Raw genomic sequence first — 19,113 nt, 5'->3', positions numbered from 1 at the left:
TTATCTGAGCGATATAACTTTAAGAAGTTAACAGTTTTGTTCTAAGTTTGTTTGGCTTCAGAAATGTCAATTTCAATATTCTGAATAACTTTGCTTGTTAAGTTTACTTGGTTCAAAGTATTGAACCATTTCACAGTACAGCAACAAAATTTAAAGTTTTTCATCTTTGAAGTGAAGATGGATCATAAGAAATGTCCTGGCTGATTTCAAAAACAGCATCAAAGATTTCTCCAGTACAGTATTGTAAAGGTCGCACAGCTTCAATCCTGCTTTCCTATCTTGTTGCACTTAAAGGTTTTGGAAAGATTTTTTTTCCAAGATGATTTTTCAAAACTGTCTATCTAGGAGATGATCCACTAAAAAAGTTATAAATGGCTTGCGCCATTTCAAAATAAGTCACAGCCTCTCTAGATGATTTTGCAGCATCATTAATGACCAAATTTAATGAATGAGCATGACATGGTACAAAGAAGGCTCTGCTGTTCTTTTCCAATATTCTTTTCTGCACTCCTGACTGATGTCCTCTCATATTCGCACCGTTGTCGTAGCCCTGTCCACGCATATCTTCAATTGGAATCGCAGTTTGAGTCAACATTTGTAGAATAGCATCTGTGAGTGCTGCACCAGTTGTCTGCTCTACAGGTATGAAATCAATGAAATGTTCACAGACTTTAACTTAGCATTTTTCATCTGAACAAAACATAGCACAATTGACATTTGTTCCACTTTACTCACATCTTGGGTACAATCCACTATAATGGAAAATATTTTGGCATTTTTAATTTTGACAAAATTTCTTCACAAATTTGTTTTGCATTTACTTGAATGAGTTCATTTTGTATATTTTTCCCCAAGTAATGGGTGTTAATCTCCTCATTCTTTCTTCGGTGAACATGATCTGCCATAACTGCATCAAAGTTTCCATTACTTTTCTTATGTAAAACATCAGAATTTCCACGAAAGACAAGACATTGTTCTCCTAAAAGTATCACTATAGCTAATAATCTTTCCAGAACTAACTGCCAATGCTGAATCTCTGCACTGAGAAGTCGTTGTTGTGATGCATTAATTATTTTGTTGGTATCTAGTCGGTTTGCTAATTCCATCCATTTGCTTAATGAACAGATGTGATATTTAGAAGTTTCATTTTCCTTCGACTGTCTGTGCAAATTTTTCCAGTCTCCAAAACCGATTGTCTTCAAATGTATGTCCATGTCACCAAACAACTTACATGAGAAACAAAACACAACATCTTTTCTTTTAGAGTATATAAGCCAGGATCTTTTAACAACTTTACCATTCTTGAGTACTTTTTGCGTGCATTAAATCTTCTGTTGTTGGCATCGACAGAAAATAGAAAAGATGGATTAGGTGCTGATGGACCATTTTTAACAAGAGTAACTCGAAGATCATTTGGAATTCGATCAGGCCAATTGGCAGGATCTGTCAGGTCTGCAGTTGGTTAAGTTTGAAAACTCTGTTCTTCTTCTGGCAATGCAATTTGCGAAGCCGTAGATAAATTTGCTTCATCTCCCAATTTAGATTTTTCACCTTTCAGCTCATTTTTCACTTCCAAGTTTGAACTTGTTGTTGCATCTTGAATTTCATGGATTTCATCACAAACACTAACATCACAAGGATCTCTCATAGTTGTTTTTGGTTTGCTTTTGGTGTTATTAAAAAAATGGGTGGTTACTAAAAATTCGGACTAACTTTAACTGAATTTTAAATGCCACAAGCTAAATCTTTTTTTTTCATGCTTATATCCATTTTAAAGCTTATTTAATTCTTTATAAGTTAATTTACTTGTTTTTAGATAATTAATAATAATTAAGAAAATAATGATGGCCAAGCAAGAAGAGGTAAGAAAACCGATTTACGAGTTCTATTTGAATAATAAATTGCAAGGTAAAAAGTTCACAGTAGCTCACTTCAATGCTGAAAAAATTCCAAGAAGCACTATCTATGATATAATCAAATGTGTTGAGAATGATTCTGGGCACAAAAGAGTGCAAGGAAGTGGTTGTGTGGTAAAAATTATGACCCCTAAGGGTATCAAGCGCCTGAAAACCATATTTGATCACAGTGACTGAGTTTCAATGAGGCAAGCTAGTCGAAAATATGGATGCAGCCATTCACATATCATTAAAACTCTTGCCAAGTACACTGACATCAAAAGTTATACAAAACAGGGTATACCTCATCGACAAGAGAACCAGAATGAGCGAATCAAAACCGGCATTGATCGTCTTTATCGTGATTTTAAAGGAAGATCAGTCATCCTTGACGATGAGTCTTACTTTACGCTGTCACACTCAACAATTAATGGAAACAGCAACTACTACTCTAGCAACAGAGACAAGACTCCACCAAGTGTTAAATATTGCAAAAAGCACAAGTTCGAACCCAAGGTCCTTGTCTGGCTGGCCGCTTCTGACAAAAGTATTTCAAAGCCATTTTTTGTCCCCAGCGGCCTTGCAGTCAATAAAGCCATCTATGAAATTAATTGTATAAAGAGAAGATTAGTGCCGCTCATCATGCCAATTGTAATTATACATTTTGTCCAGACCTGGCGTCATCGCATGCCAAAACCGTGACCAGCTGCTATGAGACTCATAACATCAATTTTATCATAAAGGTTGACAATCCACCAGCCGTACCGGAGTGTCATCCAATAGAAGACTTTTGGGCTATTTTGAAAAGCAAAGTGTATGAGAGTAACTGGCAAGCTAAAGACGTGAAGCAACTACAAACTAGAATAAAGCTTTGCCTGAAAAAAATTGACCTTAACCTTGTATTTTCACTTTTTGGGTCAACTTGTGTTAGAGTTGGCTGAATGCGAAGAAACAGACTGATTGAAAACAAACTTAATTAAAATAAATAACTAAAAACTCTTTTTAATGATAGTTTTATTTAATCTCTACCATAAAAACTATGGGAGTAATTGCCCATGAAAGTTTGTCCGGATTTTAAGTAACCATCCATTATATATATATATATATGTATATGTATACATTTTATAAAACTGTTAAATACATTAACTGTTTGATATGTAGTGAAAACAAACAATAATTTATTTGTTAATCAAACAAAAGAAAACATAAAAAGTGTGAAACTCTTCATCATGAAATAATGGAAAATGTAGATAATTAGTGTAATATCATATTGTATCAAATGTAGATAATTAGTGTAATATATCATAGAGTAATATAAAATGTTGATTAGAGCTGGAGTGATAACGATGATTCAAACCTTTTATTAAGATCAGATTTTTCCACATAATGTGTAACGCTTCTTTGGTTTTTAACTGATGCGAAGTTTGGGCATAGTATAATAATAATAAATCTGTGCTATATATATATATGTGTGTGTGTGTGTGTGTGTGTGTGTGTGTGTGTGTGTGTGTGTGTGTGTGTGTGTGTGTGTGTGTGTGTGTGTGTGTGTGTGTGTGTGAATTTGACATCATAAAATTATCTTAATTTTTTTATGTTTTAAAGCCATTAACTTTATTAAACCACTGCAATATTATTAATTACCGCAAAATGCATTAAATATAAATGTTAAATAAATGTAGAAACGCTATTATGGAATGTTAATTTTTTTTTACTTTTTATCAAATAGTTTAATATTACATTTTTAAAAATGTTTGATATAAATAAATTTCTTTCATTTCTCAGTATTTGTATAAATGAATTAAAAAATGTAATTTTTTTTTTAAATCATTATTTCTTAAATTTCTGATTGTGGCTTTGCAACTAAAAATGATTTTTTTATTTTATAAAAATTTGAGAGTAACAAATAAAAAAATTACGTTAATTAATTTACCTAATTTATTAAAAGTTTCTTACTTCAGCAGCAATTTTGTTGTGAAAGCAAAGATTATTTTTCCAAACACCATTTATTAAAATTATATTGTTGTATGAGTATTTATATCGTTGTATGAGTACATTTATTAAAAAGTAATCACTGCGCTCTAACTTGTCTTATAAAGTTTAATGTATATTTTGTTTTGTATATTTTGTGCAAATTTTTGATGCAGCCTCGGAACACATTTATTAGGAGTTTTATTTTTAGTTAAAAAAAAAATTGTTATGAAAATGAGCTGATTTGTTTTTAAAAATAAATAAAATTTAGATATCAAACAATATTGAGTAATATTTTAAAATCAATTTGACAGTTAAGTTAAACCCGAGAATTAACTTTAATTTTATTAAACTTAAATATATTTTTTAAATCAAAATTAAATTATATATAATTTTTATAAGAATAAAATTATATATTTTTATTAATTAGTTTTAAATAAAATCATTTTTTTTTTCAGAATTGAATTATATATTTATTATGACCTTTGACTTCAAACAAAAAAAATCAAAATTTACAATAAAATAAAAAATAAATATCATAACATAAAATTAAGATAATATAAAATGAAAATAACTTTTTTTTCATTATATATTATTTTTTATTACTAATTAGAAATTTAAGTAAATTTTTTTTTCTATTGCAATCAAAAGTTGTATGAATATTCTTGTGCTCACAAGATGATAAATATAAAATAAATATATAATAAAAGTTTTTATTATATATTTATTTTATAGGTTTTTTTTTTACGTTTCAATTAATAACTTCGTATACAAAAAAAAATTGTCATTAACTATAAACAGTTTTCTGTTACTAAATATTTCGACGAAATAATTAACTTGATAGAGATTAAGTTTTTTTAGTTTTTAATTTTATCTGAGTTATTTTCATAAGTAAATAATATCTTTTTATAAGCCTTATTTTATTTTGCCTATATTTTTTCATAAGTAAATAATGTCTACATCTAATATAATTGCCATTCAAACTTCGGTAACAAACTTTTTTACATTATTGTCATTCAAATGTTAAAGATTGCATTCTACATTTAAAAATGAAATTTTAAAATTCTTTTCATTAGAACGTTTATCTATTGTGTATGCTGATTTTAGGTACTTTATTTACTAGTGTAGATATTCTAAAATAGCTTGTTGAAAATATTTTTACTAGGAGTTGATTCGAGATGAAGTTAATTCATCTTTTCAAGCAAGAAATAAGCAATCTATTATACGCCAGCATAATGGCAATGAAGAAAATAAGTTTCGTCACTTAGTTGAACAAGCCTTAGAAATAGATGGAGAGACAATCAAGGTATTTTACATGTGTGTTATGTGTGTTTTAAAAGTGTTACTTTTGACATGTTTTTAAATCAAATCATCGCTTTTTTTTTAATAAAAACTAATTTTTACAGTAAAAAAATAATGCTTCAATCAACAGTTTGAAATAACATTAATCTAAATTAGCACAATAACAACTAAAATTATTTTGATGTTTTTCCTTAAAAAAGGAGTTTTGAAAACATCAAAGTAATTTTAGTTTGTATTGTTTCTAATTTTTAATAACTTTGTACATTTAACTTGTTTAAAATTTTTATAAATTAAACTTTTAATAAAATTTAATTAAAATAATATTTATTTTTTTATAAATTTATTAATTTAATATAAGAAAATTTTAATTAATTTTTTTTTTTTTTTTTTTTTTTGTAATTTATTAATACTAACGCTTTGCAACAAATAAAGATGTTCTTAATTTTTAAATTTTAATTTCAAAACACAGCATTGTTGTTATAAAAATATATTTTTTTAAACTCCTATTTTTATAATCGGTCAACATTGAAAGGCAACAATTCATTTTGGGAGATCAAAACAGCAACCTGTTAATTTGTGCGATTAACCACCTGTTATTTTGTGTACTGATATATATGTACAAGAGCTGTTCTAGGGAAATAATTTGGGTGGCAGTACTCCACGTGCTGACACCTGTTGTAAGGAAATTTGATGTAGGGGAAGTTGAAGCACAGTGGATCAGATTTTTTTTTTTTTTTAAATTGAGCAAAAGTTAAAATATGTATTTTATTTTTTTCAATGCGAAAGGATTGAGACGTTTTTCATGATAAGAAACCACTAAAACCAAAATATTTATTATCTAACAGCTCACAGAAAGATTTAAAGTGAGTTGTGTTATGTTATTCACTGTGCCCTAGTACTGGGGCACAGTGAATCAATGAACACAGATGTGAATTATTGACAGTGAATAGGGGCATAGCCAAATAACTTTGAGGCTGAGGGAGTAAAGATGTAGACTATACTTTTGGCATACTTTTATTTATTAGATTAGTATAAAATTGAAAAAATAGAATTTTTGAAAATTGAGAAGAAGAAAAAAGAATTTTATTGATAACAAAACTTATAAAAATATTAAAAAGTATTTACTACTTATTTAAAACTTATTCAAATATTATTATTCATAACTGGAAACTAATAAATTCATTTTCATGTAGTTTGTTTGTTAAAAATACATGAGTTTAATCTTTGAGATCATTAATGGGGAATAGTGAATCAACCAATTCACTGTACCCCGATTCACTGTGCCTCATCATAAAAGTTTAATTCTAATTTCTTTTGGTCATGAGTGTTGTTAAATGAGAAGCTCAACTACTAAAAGGAAGCATAAATATCAATAATCCGAATGAAAAACTTCAACTTTTAAAATTATTTCAACCATGATCTTCATAACAAACATAAGAAAGGTAAGAAAATTTACTTTAGTTAGCTAAAAACAAAAATTACTTACCAAAAACCGGTAGTCAAAAATTATGTGGTAACAACTATAAATAAAGATGGCTGTTATATGAGCACCAAAAATGATTGCATTATCAAGATGAACAAAATTCTACTGATTTCTAACTGTGCCCATCAATCCACTGTAACCCAACTTTCCTTATGTAGGCATTTTTTCTCCAAAAAAAATATTTGCCATAATAAAAAAAAGATCCTTAACTTTTGAATTTTGGGGCACCCAAATAAAGTCGGCGCTGTTGAAAATGGTCAAAAATAGCCCCTGATATATATATATACACACACACACACACACACATATGTATATATATATATATATATATATATATATATATATATATATATATATATATATATATATATATATATATATATATATATATATATATATATACTGGATGTTATCCAGGAGTATATTTTTTACTGCATTTTTGTGATATTGGGAATATTTATTGTTCTGCAGTAAACAAGGAGCCAATGGGCTGACTAACACCTTGATATATATGCAAATTTATTGCAATTTATTACTGTTTATCATTAACAATAATTGCATCTAAATTTGAATTAAATACTGGTAAAGTATAAAGCACTGCGCCGCCTAGTATATAATATATATAATAAAATGTTACACTATTTTATATAATACATTTTTATATTTCAGATAATACAAATAACATGTCTCAAATATATATAGATAAATATATAAATATTATATATTAATATATAAGTATATATATTATATTAAATATAATAGAGTCTCTTATCAAACTATAAAATTGTAGTGATAACAATAATAGATGTTAATTTATTCAGTACAAATATTAAACGTGCATAAAATGAGTTTTTTTATTCTGGTTTTGAGTAAGTACACTTGTAAACCTTACAATAAATCTAAATAAAAATGTTTAAATTTTATTTTTATAAAGGCTGTATAAGCAACTTGGCACTCCGTGATAACCAAATTTAAGCTGATTTAAAATGTAAATTATACTTTTTTTAGGGGAGAAAAAAAACCATACAATTTTAATCAAAAATTCAGATATTTGTTAATAGAAAAAGAATTTATTAGAATTATTTATGTTTGCCTTGCCCTTAAGACCTTAAAAATAAGTTGTTTTTGGTCACTTGGAGGTTCGTTTGAAGGCAGGGAAAATTGATTCAATGGTGCTTAACTTTTTTGGAATTTTATTAAATATTTGCATCAAATCGAAATGGTATTAGTAAAAAAATACTCATCTAATTTTGATTTTTACTTTCAGTTTCTTTTTTTTAGAGTTATTAAGTTGTTAAGTTATGATTCACTTTTTAATTTCTGTATATATATATATATATATATATATATATATATATATATATATATATATATATATATATATATATATATATATATTACAACCCTCGGAATTAGGGTCGGCAATGCCGACCTAACTGCCGACCTGAAAGTATTTGAGATCGGCAAAAATTTGTCGACCTCGTTTCTATGTTTTATGGTTAAACCTTTGTATCAAATAATTTTTTCCAACCTGATGCTGAGCGCAATAAGGTTAAGGTCGGCAAATTATTGCCGACCTCCTATTTCCTAATTCTGAGGGTTGATATATATATATATATATATATATATATATATATATATATATATATATATATATATATATATATATATATATATATATATATATATATATTGATAAATGTTGTATATTGCTGGAAATACAACTCTTGTCTGCAACTCCATTAAGAAAACTGCATGCCCGTTAAATAACGAATGTCTATCAAAAAACGTTGTATATAAAGCCACTTTATCATCACCTAATCCCAGTCTTACGGAAAAATCTTACATCGGTATCAGTGAAAACGCATTCAAGCTCAGATTTGCAAACCACCTTAAATCATTTAATGCAACCAGGTATAGAAATGATACAGAACTTTCCAAAGAAATCTGGAAACACAAAGACCCAGGTAACATGTCTATAATTAAGTGGAACATAATTAAAAGATGCCAATTTAATAATCCATCTACAAAAAAGTGTAACCTTTGCATCAGTGAAAAATATTTTATTATGAATTTTGATAGTGGTTTACTACTTAATAAAAAAAGTGAATTGGTTTCTGCTTGTAGGCACAGGAAAAAATTTTTACTTTATAACTTTGATTTCGGCGATTAGCAAATATCGGATCACATGCACTTGACGTCAGATGCCGTTGCAACGCTAAATTTGTATTTTTTATAACGGTTTTTATTTTATATTTGAATAATATGGCTGATGATTGCCGAATGGCATGAAACTTCAAGTTCCATTATAAAGTTGTATTTTCTCATTTAAAATATTTTAATATATATATATATTAAATATTTTAAATAAAAAAGAAAATATTTGCCGTTAAAACGTACAAAAAAAACTTTATATATATTATATATATATATGTATATATAATATATATAATATATATATATATATATATATATATATATATATATATATATATATATATATATATATGTATATATACACACAACCCTCGGAATTAGGAAAAATGAGGCCGGCAAATTATTGCCGACCTCAATCTTTTAGAGGTCGGCAAAAAAAATTTGATACAAGGTTTTACCATAAAACATTGAAACGAGGTCGGCAATTTTTTGTCGACCTCAAACACTTTGAGGTTGGTAGTTAGGTCGGCATTGCCGAATGCCGTCCTTAATTCCGAGGGTTGTATATATATATATTTTTTTTTTTTGTAAGCAAGTAAATTAGAAAGTAATTGCAAAAAATTAAATTAACTACAGCAATTTTTAAAAAATTGTTTAGAGCTCTAAAATAGAGATAATTTTAGTGGGGTTATATTTTTTTAATATTTTAAAGTTTTATTTTTATGTCAGCATTTATAAATTAATTCTGATTTTTATTTAATAAATTTTGTTAATATAAATGGATAATTTTCTTAATTTTTTTTTTAATTTCTCAAATATTCTAAAATATTTTCAAATATTTTAAATTAATGCGGTAGTGGTGTATGGTAGCGCACTCGCCTCACAAGGAAGAAGTTCTGAGTTCGATCCCCACCACGTCCCTGGTAGTACCATACTCAACTTGTTTCTCCGCGCAGTGGCCTTGTTCGTCGAGGTTCGTGTTTCGGAGTTATAGAGTTAAGAGAGGGTTGTAACCACAAAAAGTAGCCTCCTCGAATGTAGTGGCTCTCTCAGCCTTGGGGAGGTGAATAATTAAAAAATATTATATATAAATACAGTTTTGGTTTTCTTTAACTGATAACCTTTTCTAGAAATCATATATTAAATTGACAATCAGTATTTGCTAATGTTATCAGTATTATGCTTTTTATTTTCTAGTGTTTGATTTTTTTCTCTAACTTTATAAATCTTTTTTATTTCTTTTTTTAATAGTGGTTGTCTAGAAATAAATTTGCATTTTCTTGTTTTAATACACAAAAGGAAACAAATAACAAATTGAAAAAAAGTTGTTGCAAACCCTGTTTCAGAATGTTTTTCAAATTCTTTTATTATATGATATATACATATATTGCCAAAAAGATCAGGTTACTTAAAATTATTATATGATTATAATAATACATAATTATTATATAATTATAATAATTATAGCAATATATTTATAATAATGCAAAATATGCATGCTAAAAATACATCAGGTTTTGTGTAAGTGATAGTGTAGTTATCAACCAAATAAAAAAATATCTTACATGCTCTTTATACATTAAAATCATGTGTAATTGAATCATTATATTAAAATATGGCTACACATCACTTGCTAAATGTTCACAATTACAACTTTTAATGGAAACTCACAAAATTAATGTTTGCCAACCACTAAACTCGCACTTTGATCTCTGATACCTCGTACTTTCGGTAAGAGAAACCCTGTTAAGTGCCGAGACAAGTTGTATTCATATTTGAGAGAATGTTTTAAAAAAATGTTTGTGCTAAATTTTTTTGGATTTAAAACAAAATAATAAATGTATACCAAGAAAAATTAACTTTGTAGTTTTAGTCAAAACTTGCCGTTTCCATTTTAGTGTGATTTTTAAGTCTTTAAAACTACAGACAATCTACAGACTTTTAATTTCAAAGAGTTTTAGTATAGGATGTCATTGAAGAATTTCGATAACAAATCTAGAAATTCTTTTTTGTCTTCAAATTTTTCTTCATAAAAAAAAATTTTCATCATTAATTAATCAAAATTGATAAAGAATTTTCTTCACTTATTTTATTTTCTAATTTTTGCGGAATTTACATTAAAAATTTGAATAAAATATTTCTTGCTATAAATTAGTTTTATTTTATATTTATTGTTATTAAATGATTATTATTATCATTATTAAGAATCTGTTTAAGAAATTATTTTGTACTTCCTCCATTCCACAATAATTTTCATATTTGGATACTTTTGGTCCAATTTTGAAAAACTTATGCTTTTCAAGTAATTTTTTTGAAGATTTGCTGAATTTGCTGTCTTAATCATTTTCTAAAAATACAAGTTTAAGAAGAAAAAAAATTTAAGTGATAAATCAAAAAAATAAATTACCTCTCACAACAATGTACTTTTTTTTTTGCTTATCATATTTTGTCTTACAGTATGAATATTCTACATACAGCAAGACAATGTCAAGCCTTATTTAACAAATAATGATTCTGCTTTACAAGAAGGACTTGTAAAAAAATGATTGGTGTCTGAAATTAAAATCTCAACCTCCAAATAGTCCAAGTTTAAATGTTTTCAATTTTGGGTTTTTTAATTCAATACAAGCATTGCAACATCAGATGGTCACTAAAAATACTGATGAATTAATTAGTGCAGTAGAAACAACTCTCCAACAATTGGATCGAGGTACACTTGATAGTGTGTTCTTAACACTACAAACATGTATGTTATATATCAAACGGAAACAACATTAGATTACTCATATAAATAAATAAAAACTTTGTAGAGAAAGTTGACTCTTCATAAATTTAAAATGTAATGCCAAACTATGGAGAATACAAAAAAGTTGTGGAGAATACAAAAAAAGTTGTGGGAATACAAAAAAAATTTTAAATACCGAATAACTGAAATAAAAGTTATAAAATTAATAAAGAACTTAATTCTGACTGAATTAAGAAAAAACTTATTTCTAACTGATTTTTTTTTTCTATTATTCTGCTATAAAACTATAATATCTTTTAAGCTTGTGACTTGATCACGTATTTTCAAGTGCCCAAGTTTGTTAGAAAGCCTTTATATGTCCTTTTCAACAAGCTATTACTTTTGAAAATTGGTCTAACACAACCCAAGCTATAACTATAAAAGTTCGATCTTTGCAAATGTGACAAGTATTATGGAGCAAAATTTATGCGTCAAATGTGACAACTATTGTAGAACAGAGGGAGTATTATTTAACCGTGTAAAAGCTTATTTAACAGCATTTATTTGCTAAATTTTTCATCAAATACAAATATTCTTTAAAATTCTTATTTAGTCATGCGAGAATATATTTAATAAAATTTATTTTCGAAAACATATATTGGTTATTTTATTTTATTTTTAAAATTGAATAACTATTGCTAAAAATTGTGAAAAAGTTTAGGATATCGAGTCAATTTTAAACTTGAAATCATTAAATGGAAAACTTGTAATTGTCTATTTTAATAATACCGTGTACATTAGCTTATATTTTCAAGAATTTTACTAAATTTGTAATACCTGTTGCGATATTTATTTCCTTTATTTCAACGCAACAAAGATGTTCTTTTTTAAGTGGCATAGTTTTACAGTACCCACATTCACACCACATTCACATCAGATTGTTCAGCACCAACATTTAGGTGGTTTAATTTTGACACTTTAGCAAAATTGAAATTTTTATAGCTGACACAATTGTCAGATATTTTGTTGTTGTTTTATCCATTGAGGTTTTCTTTGTAATTTTTTTAAAGAGGTTTTAATTGGTATGGAGTTGCCGGCGTTTTAACCGTTTAGTTATCAAAATCCAAATGCAAAATATAGTAAAGTTACCCCATGCAAGTTATCAAAATTTATCAATTTGAACTAAATTGACATATTTATCAATATTTTTTAATTAAAAATTAAAGAATTTATTATATATTATTAATCTAGAGTTTCGATTTTTCTAAAAAAAAAATCCTACAATGACATCATTTTTTATACTGAAGTTCTTTGAAAGTTAAAGCCCCTTGAATAAATTATAAAATCTGTAGATTAACTAAAACTTCAAAATTAGTTTTCAACTAAAACTACATGCATATATTTTTTTGTTTTCATCAAAAAAGTCCAATTTTTTTTTTAACCCAAACTTTTTTTTTTAAATTCTCTTTCATATTAGCCTCATTCATTTTAGAGGCCTGGTCTCGAAATTAATTTGATGTAAGGAAAAAAGTAAAGATGGTAACTTTGTTGTTTAATAAAATCAACTAAACAATACTGTCCCTGCTGCTATTAGTTCCTAATTCATCATGATTAGAAACGTAAGTGATTGAAAAAGATAGAAAAAGAGTCTGATATGGTACTTTCAAGGAATTGCAAAACAAAATGCAAATGTATTTACTTTATCAAAAGCTAAAAAATAAACTGAATACAATTGAATATTGTTATTGAATAGCAAGCCTATATTTTCAATGCAGTCTCACTTAAAATACCTAAAATTATAGCTCAATGGTCATCAAACAAGATGTTTTACGATAAGAAAATTAGTGAAGATATTGTTTACAGATATTGTGACCATAAAGAGGAACAGAACTGTGGACTTCCTGAAAAAGCATAAAAAATGCTACAAAGTTGCAAAGTAAAATAGTTACCTGCTTAAATGTTACATGCATTAAATCTAAGAGTATAAAATTATATAGTGACTATTTGAGATCAGTTAGTTTTTGATTGATTTAATCTAGAAATAAAACATTGCAGTTGTCCTGTTAGTTCTAGTAGGTTGTGTACTTTCTGCTTACTTTCACTTTTGTGTTTTTTAAAACACAATAATGATAAAATACTAACTACAATGAAAACTATAAAAGAAAAGATTTACGCTCTATCTTGCACAAAACAGTTACAGAGTGTAACCATTTTTAAAAATTAACTGAGTCCTAAAAAAAAAAAAAAAAGAGATGACAAAATTGCTATATCAGCAGATCCAGAGCTAAACTATTTTTAAAAAGATGTATCATTAATTGGTTAAAAATTTGAAATAACACTTTAAAAAAAATGGCTGTTTAGTTGTAACGTGTTTATTTTATAGTAATGAAATTGAAATTTGAACGCAAATCATTTGTCTGTCAACATTTACATTATCAATACTCACTAAGAACTGCCCTTTTTTTTTTCCAGATTATATTTGTTTCAATACCTTGTTATTTGATCTAATTATACTTCACATAGATAACAGTAAAATGAAAAGCATTGACTTCTACATCAATAAACTCACAGAAGATTCAAATGATAATAATATTTTAGGAAAAAATAACACTTATTATTAGCCTAATCAGCAATAAATATGGTTGTAGCCCTGATAAAGATATGTGACCCTGATAGGTCCATTATGAAGTTTGTTAGACTAGTAAACTAAAGATTGTGTTGAGCCATGAACAACAAGTAGAAAATTTTCCTCAATGTTATGTTCAATGCCAGCTACAGATTGAGCGTGCAGATGCAAAACTTTACATTTTTTAATCATACCTGCTGGAAACCAATACATCAAACATTTTTAAATTAAAAAAATTTTGCAATCTAATTTTGTTATGTTAAAAGTCAAATTTGATTTTGTTATGTTAAAGCCATTAAGAAAATTTATAAAAAACTTAAAGTTTCTTCCCATTGTAATTTTTTCGAGATAAAAGCAATTTTAACATTTTGAAAATTTTATTTTCGAACTTGTATGTATGAAAATTTCCTTTTATAATTTTTATAAATATAGTTTTCTCTTTGCTGAATTGTATTTTTGTTTCAGCATATCACTTTGTTTTTATTATTGATTCAAGTTTTATTTTAGCAAGTCAGTTTTTTTTTTTTTTGCATTTTTTTTATATTGTTTAACTTGAATAATAATGTCTGCCAAATTGTTTGTATTTTATCTCTCTTTATAAACTTGTTTTGAACAACTTCATATAGGTTTTTTGTACACTTTCTGATCTTCTGATCTTAGATATTATTTTTATGACACAGCGTGGTGTCATAAAATAACGTCATAATTTGTTGAGCCTCTTGTTGCCTCAATGTTGCGAAGTATGCAAGTTGTTCTAAAAGTTTGAGGATTCATATAATATAAATTAACATGTTTTATTCTGTGGCTTCTTTATTCTTTTTCTTCTTAATTCTTTTTCTTCTTAATTCTTTATCTTCATGTATGTTGTTTCTGAATTTAACTGTTATCTATTAATAAATACATATACCAGACAGTACAGAAACAGTTTTTCGCTTCGAATATTTTTGCATCTTTTTAGCCGTAACTGTATATTCATTTATTATATCAAGTTATATGTGGCTTTATTTTTGTTTGGTATTGATATAGTTCATTTTTATTATGATTGTGATATTTTCAGGAACTGCAAAGAGAATTGGCAGCAATACAACTAAAAAGTCAGAATATGCAAGTGGTGAAAGCTGCTGAATTAAGAAACTCTATTGTTAATAAGAGATTTGATTTGAGGTCTAAAAAGGTATTTGAAAGTTGTTTCTACTTTAATTGCTAGTTGTTTCTACTTTAAAAATTTTAGAAAAACTAGATTGCCTTAAAGATAACTTAGTTTTATCAGACTAGTGTCCGCAGATATTTTGTTTTTTTATTTAAAATGTATTCAGTGATTTGTTTGATTTCATCGGTGATAATGTATAGAAGCGATGGCGATGTATAGAAGTGGTATTTGTGCGATAAAGATGGAGGATATGCAGTGTTTGATATTAGACATCATTGGCAGAAATTTCAAAAAATGTATGGGTTTATCCAAATAGGTAGAGCATTAAGATCCAGAAAAGAGGTTTTAGTGTTTAGATACATAAACTTTAAAACTTTAAAAGTGTGGTATGATGATGATGATGATGATGATGATGATGATGATGATGATGATGATGATGATGATGATGATGATGATGATGATGATGATGATGATGATGATGATGGTGATGATGATGATGATGATGGTGATGATGATGATAATGATGATGATGATGATGATGGTAATGATGACGACGACAATCATCATCATCATGTTCATCATAAATATTATGTATAATATTTATGGATTGTCACAATGATTTAATTTTTAAGTCGTTTAATTCATGTTTAGAGAAAACTGAAATGTGTTGTTGCTATGTTAAGTCAATTACAAATTTGGGTGGAATTAACACAAACTTTTAAAAGAATCTTTTTTCAAATTGTTTTTCTCTAATCTGTGATTCAGGTGTTTGTACCATATTACAGAAGTTTGTGTTATACTCCACTGCTCACAAGTTCTCAAAAGCGATTTTGATGACATGGTGACATTGAGATGATCTTGACGTGATGATATTAAATGTTGATTCATGAGTTTTTGTTTTTTAAGCTTGAAGAATTAGATTTTCAAAATCAACTTAAATTATTAGAAATGGAATCAGCGATTAAAAACCAAATTAGGAAAGAGGTTTTTTTATTTTAAATCTTTATTTTCACGCCTTTATATTTGTTTAGTTTTTATTGCAAAAATATATTTATTTAAATTATATCTGGCTTTTACAAAAGTTTAATTGTTACAAATTGAAATAGGAAGATGCTTTACTTGAAAAAGATGTGTTACTTAATGATAATACGACAACACAAGTTCCAATCGACTGTAAGTATGAGTAATTTTTTATATTCACTCCCCCACGGCTGAAGAGAAATGACATCGATTCAGAGATTGAAAAATACATTTAAAAAAAATAGCAGTTGTGCTTAATGCAGGCATACTTGTATCATACTTTTTGGTATTTTATACAAGAGGTTGATTTGTGGTATAGTCTAAGAATTGATTCTTAGCATTTCTAGATCATAAAATACAAAAAGTACTGCTTATGCCTTTTTTATAAACTAAGATTTCTCGTCTGGTACTTGGTCTTTTTTCTTTAAAAACAAAACATATGTTTAAAAATTATTTTTAAGTTTTTTTGTGGAATAAAATATCAAGTTTTGAATAAAAATTGTTGTATTGGCTAATATCCATATAGTTCAAAAACAACTAAGGAGATTGTGTGAAAAATAATGATAAATGGTATGGAAAATAATAATAATAAAATGTGAATTATAAAATTTATTGACGTCGTCTTGTTTTTGTTTTTTTAATTTAAAGTTTAGTTTTATCTCAACAGTGATTTAATAATAACGAAACTAACGGGAAGAAACTGACTGTATTGTATTAATAAATAAAAAAAGTTTTTGTTTTCAAAAAAAATTATGTAATGATATTTTTTATTTTTTTATTTTTTTTTTTTGTATAGTTTTCAATTATATTTTAAAAATATTTCCGTTAATAAAATTTTAAAAATAATTTTAACAATTTATATCTTCATGTTTTTAAAAGATAGTAAAAGGATAGGAAGTAAAAAACTAAAACAAAAAATTTAATAGACTTTTTTTATTTTTGAACACTAGTAATGTTTGTTTTATTTATTAGGGATGTACCGAAGCTTCGGCTTCGGAATGCCAAACCTTCGGCACTTTTGCCAAAGCTTCGGCCGAAGCCAGGGTCAGTTTTTGCCAAAGTATTGGCTTCGGCGATTTTTTTAGGTAATTAAAGGTAGTAAGTTACTGTTATATTAAACATAAAATAGTTTTATTGTGTACAATATAATTGCTATAATTCTACTACTTGTAATTTGCTCTTTTACTTTGATTCCTTGACGTATGCCGCGGCATACATAGTATTACGTGCCGCAAACTATATTGTTATTTTTGTTTTGTTTTCCTGCTTATCAAAATTAATGGGTGCTTGTTTATATTTTATTTAAGTTCTATGTTTAAATATATTCCGTTGTTGTATACTAAAACCTATTTTCATTGCAATTTGTATTTAGTTTTTTTGCGCTTGAAACTTTCGCTAGAAATATTATTTCTTATCAACACTTAAAAACATGAATAACTAATGATTTTATAACTACAGAATCAGATAACCTACAGAAAATCAATGGCAACATGATGTGTGCATACTAAAACACTTTGAATGGCTATGAAAGATATTAGTGCAGACACATCGGAGATCATACCGTTTCTTGACTATGCTTGGGACAAAGCAACTGAAATTAAAACTATTGTTGATAAACTTAAAACTGATTTTAAAAGTCATTTTCATAAATACAAAGATAATGTTCGTCTGAAAATTGCAATGATGCTCGAACCCCGTTTTGAAATTAAATTTTTTAAAGAAACAGATCATAGTATGTTTAAGGAAATTTGTATCGAGGGTACTACCGCTTTCATTTAGATTTACAACAAGCAAATCATTTCATTTACAACAAGCAAAAGAAGTTGACTTCGTTAAAGACTCAGATCGTGATGGTCAAATCAAAAAAAGAAAACAAATAAGCATTTGCATACACAAGTATTGGACATTACGATTGTGCCCCCCCCCCCCTTTGAAACCCGTGTCGTTGGCCATGCATTTATATTATGGAAAGATTACTGCAAGCAGGCACAAACTATATACAGACAGGCCGTATCTTCCTGTAGTTACGGGTCTGGTTGCACTTAATATTTTTAATTTTCCATGCACCACATAATTATTTATCAACTATAAATGTTTTTATCTTTATTGTTTATAGGTTGAATAAGAGTATTCTTTTTCCCTTACTTGATTAAAGATTTAAAATATTAGTTTGAACTTAAAATTGATTCATACTTTTTTGTTACAACTTGAACGAAGTCAACTTCTACTTTAGCCTATCAACATTATCAAAAAATGAATGCCTTTATAAGTGGTGGGGTGCTTACAATTACACCTGCTCTGATAAAGACACTAACAAGTGGGGTTTAGCAAGGTTCTCAGTGAAAATTTTGTGCGCACCTCTTTCATCCGTTAAAAGTGAACCTCTATTCAGCACACGGGAAACATATTTGAAGCCAAAAGAAACAGGGTGTTGCCTTAGCATGGAGAACAGATTACGTTTTTAAATTATAATTTGCCTGATTTCTAACAAAAGATAATTTTAACGCAATAAACTAATAAGTATAATAAAATAACTTCACTCGTTATTGGTAATTACGTTTGTTATTGGTAATTACGTTTGTTATTGGTAATTACGTTTGTTATTGGTAGTTACGTTTGTTATTGGTAATTACTAAATAGTATTTTTATTATACTTCAAAGTACAAACTAATGTATACAAAACATTGTTTATAATATAGTTTTAAAGTTTAGACTTGATTAAGTTGACGAGAAGCTAAATTAGTTGTTTAATTCACACGATAATTCAATTACTAATTTGTAATTACT

At 27.1% G+C, this 19,113-nt stretch overlaps 1 protein-coding gene across 1 annotated transcript in view; it reads left to right on the top strand.

Moving 5' to 3' along the window:
- The window catches only part of LOC136092264 (TBC1 domain family member 31-like), a 75,948-nt gene that overhangs the window by 55,477 nt on the left and 1,358 nt on the right, over positions 1 to 19,113 (top strand). The window contains exons 21-24 of the mRNA XM_065820088.1: positions 5,029 to 5,169; positions 15,214 to 15,330; positions 16,213 to 16,290; positions 16,413 to 16,479. Coding sequence (XP_065676160.1) covers positions 5,029 to 5,169; positions 15,214 to 15,330; positions 16,213 to 16,290; positions 16,413 to 16,479 — 403 coding nt within the window. The remainder of the gene's footprint in view (positions 1 to 5,028; positions 5,170 to 15,213; positions 15,331 to 16,212; positions 16,291 to 16,412; positions 16,480 to 19,113) is intronic.

Source organism: Hydra vulgaris, chromosome 15 (genome assembly GCF_038396675.1).
Source record: "Hydra vulgaris chromosome 15, alternate assembly HydraT2T_AEP".
Classification (NCBI taxonomy): domain Eukaryota; kingdom Metazoa; phylum Cnidaria; class Hydrozoa; order Anthoathecata; family Hydridae; genus Hydra; species Hydra vulgaris.
The sequence above is the reverse complement of the archived record's forward strand: the minus strand, read 5'-3'. Positions and strand labels throughout refer to the sequence as shown.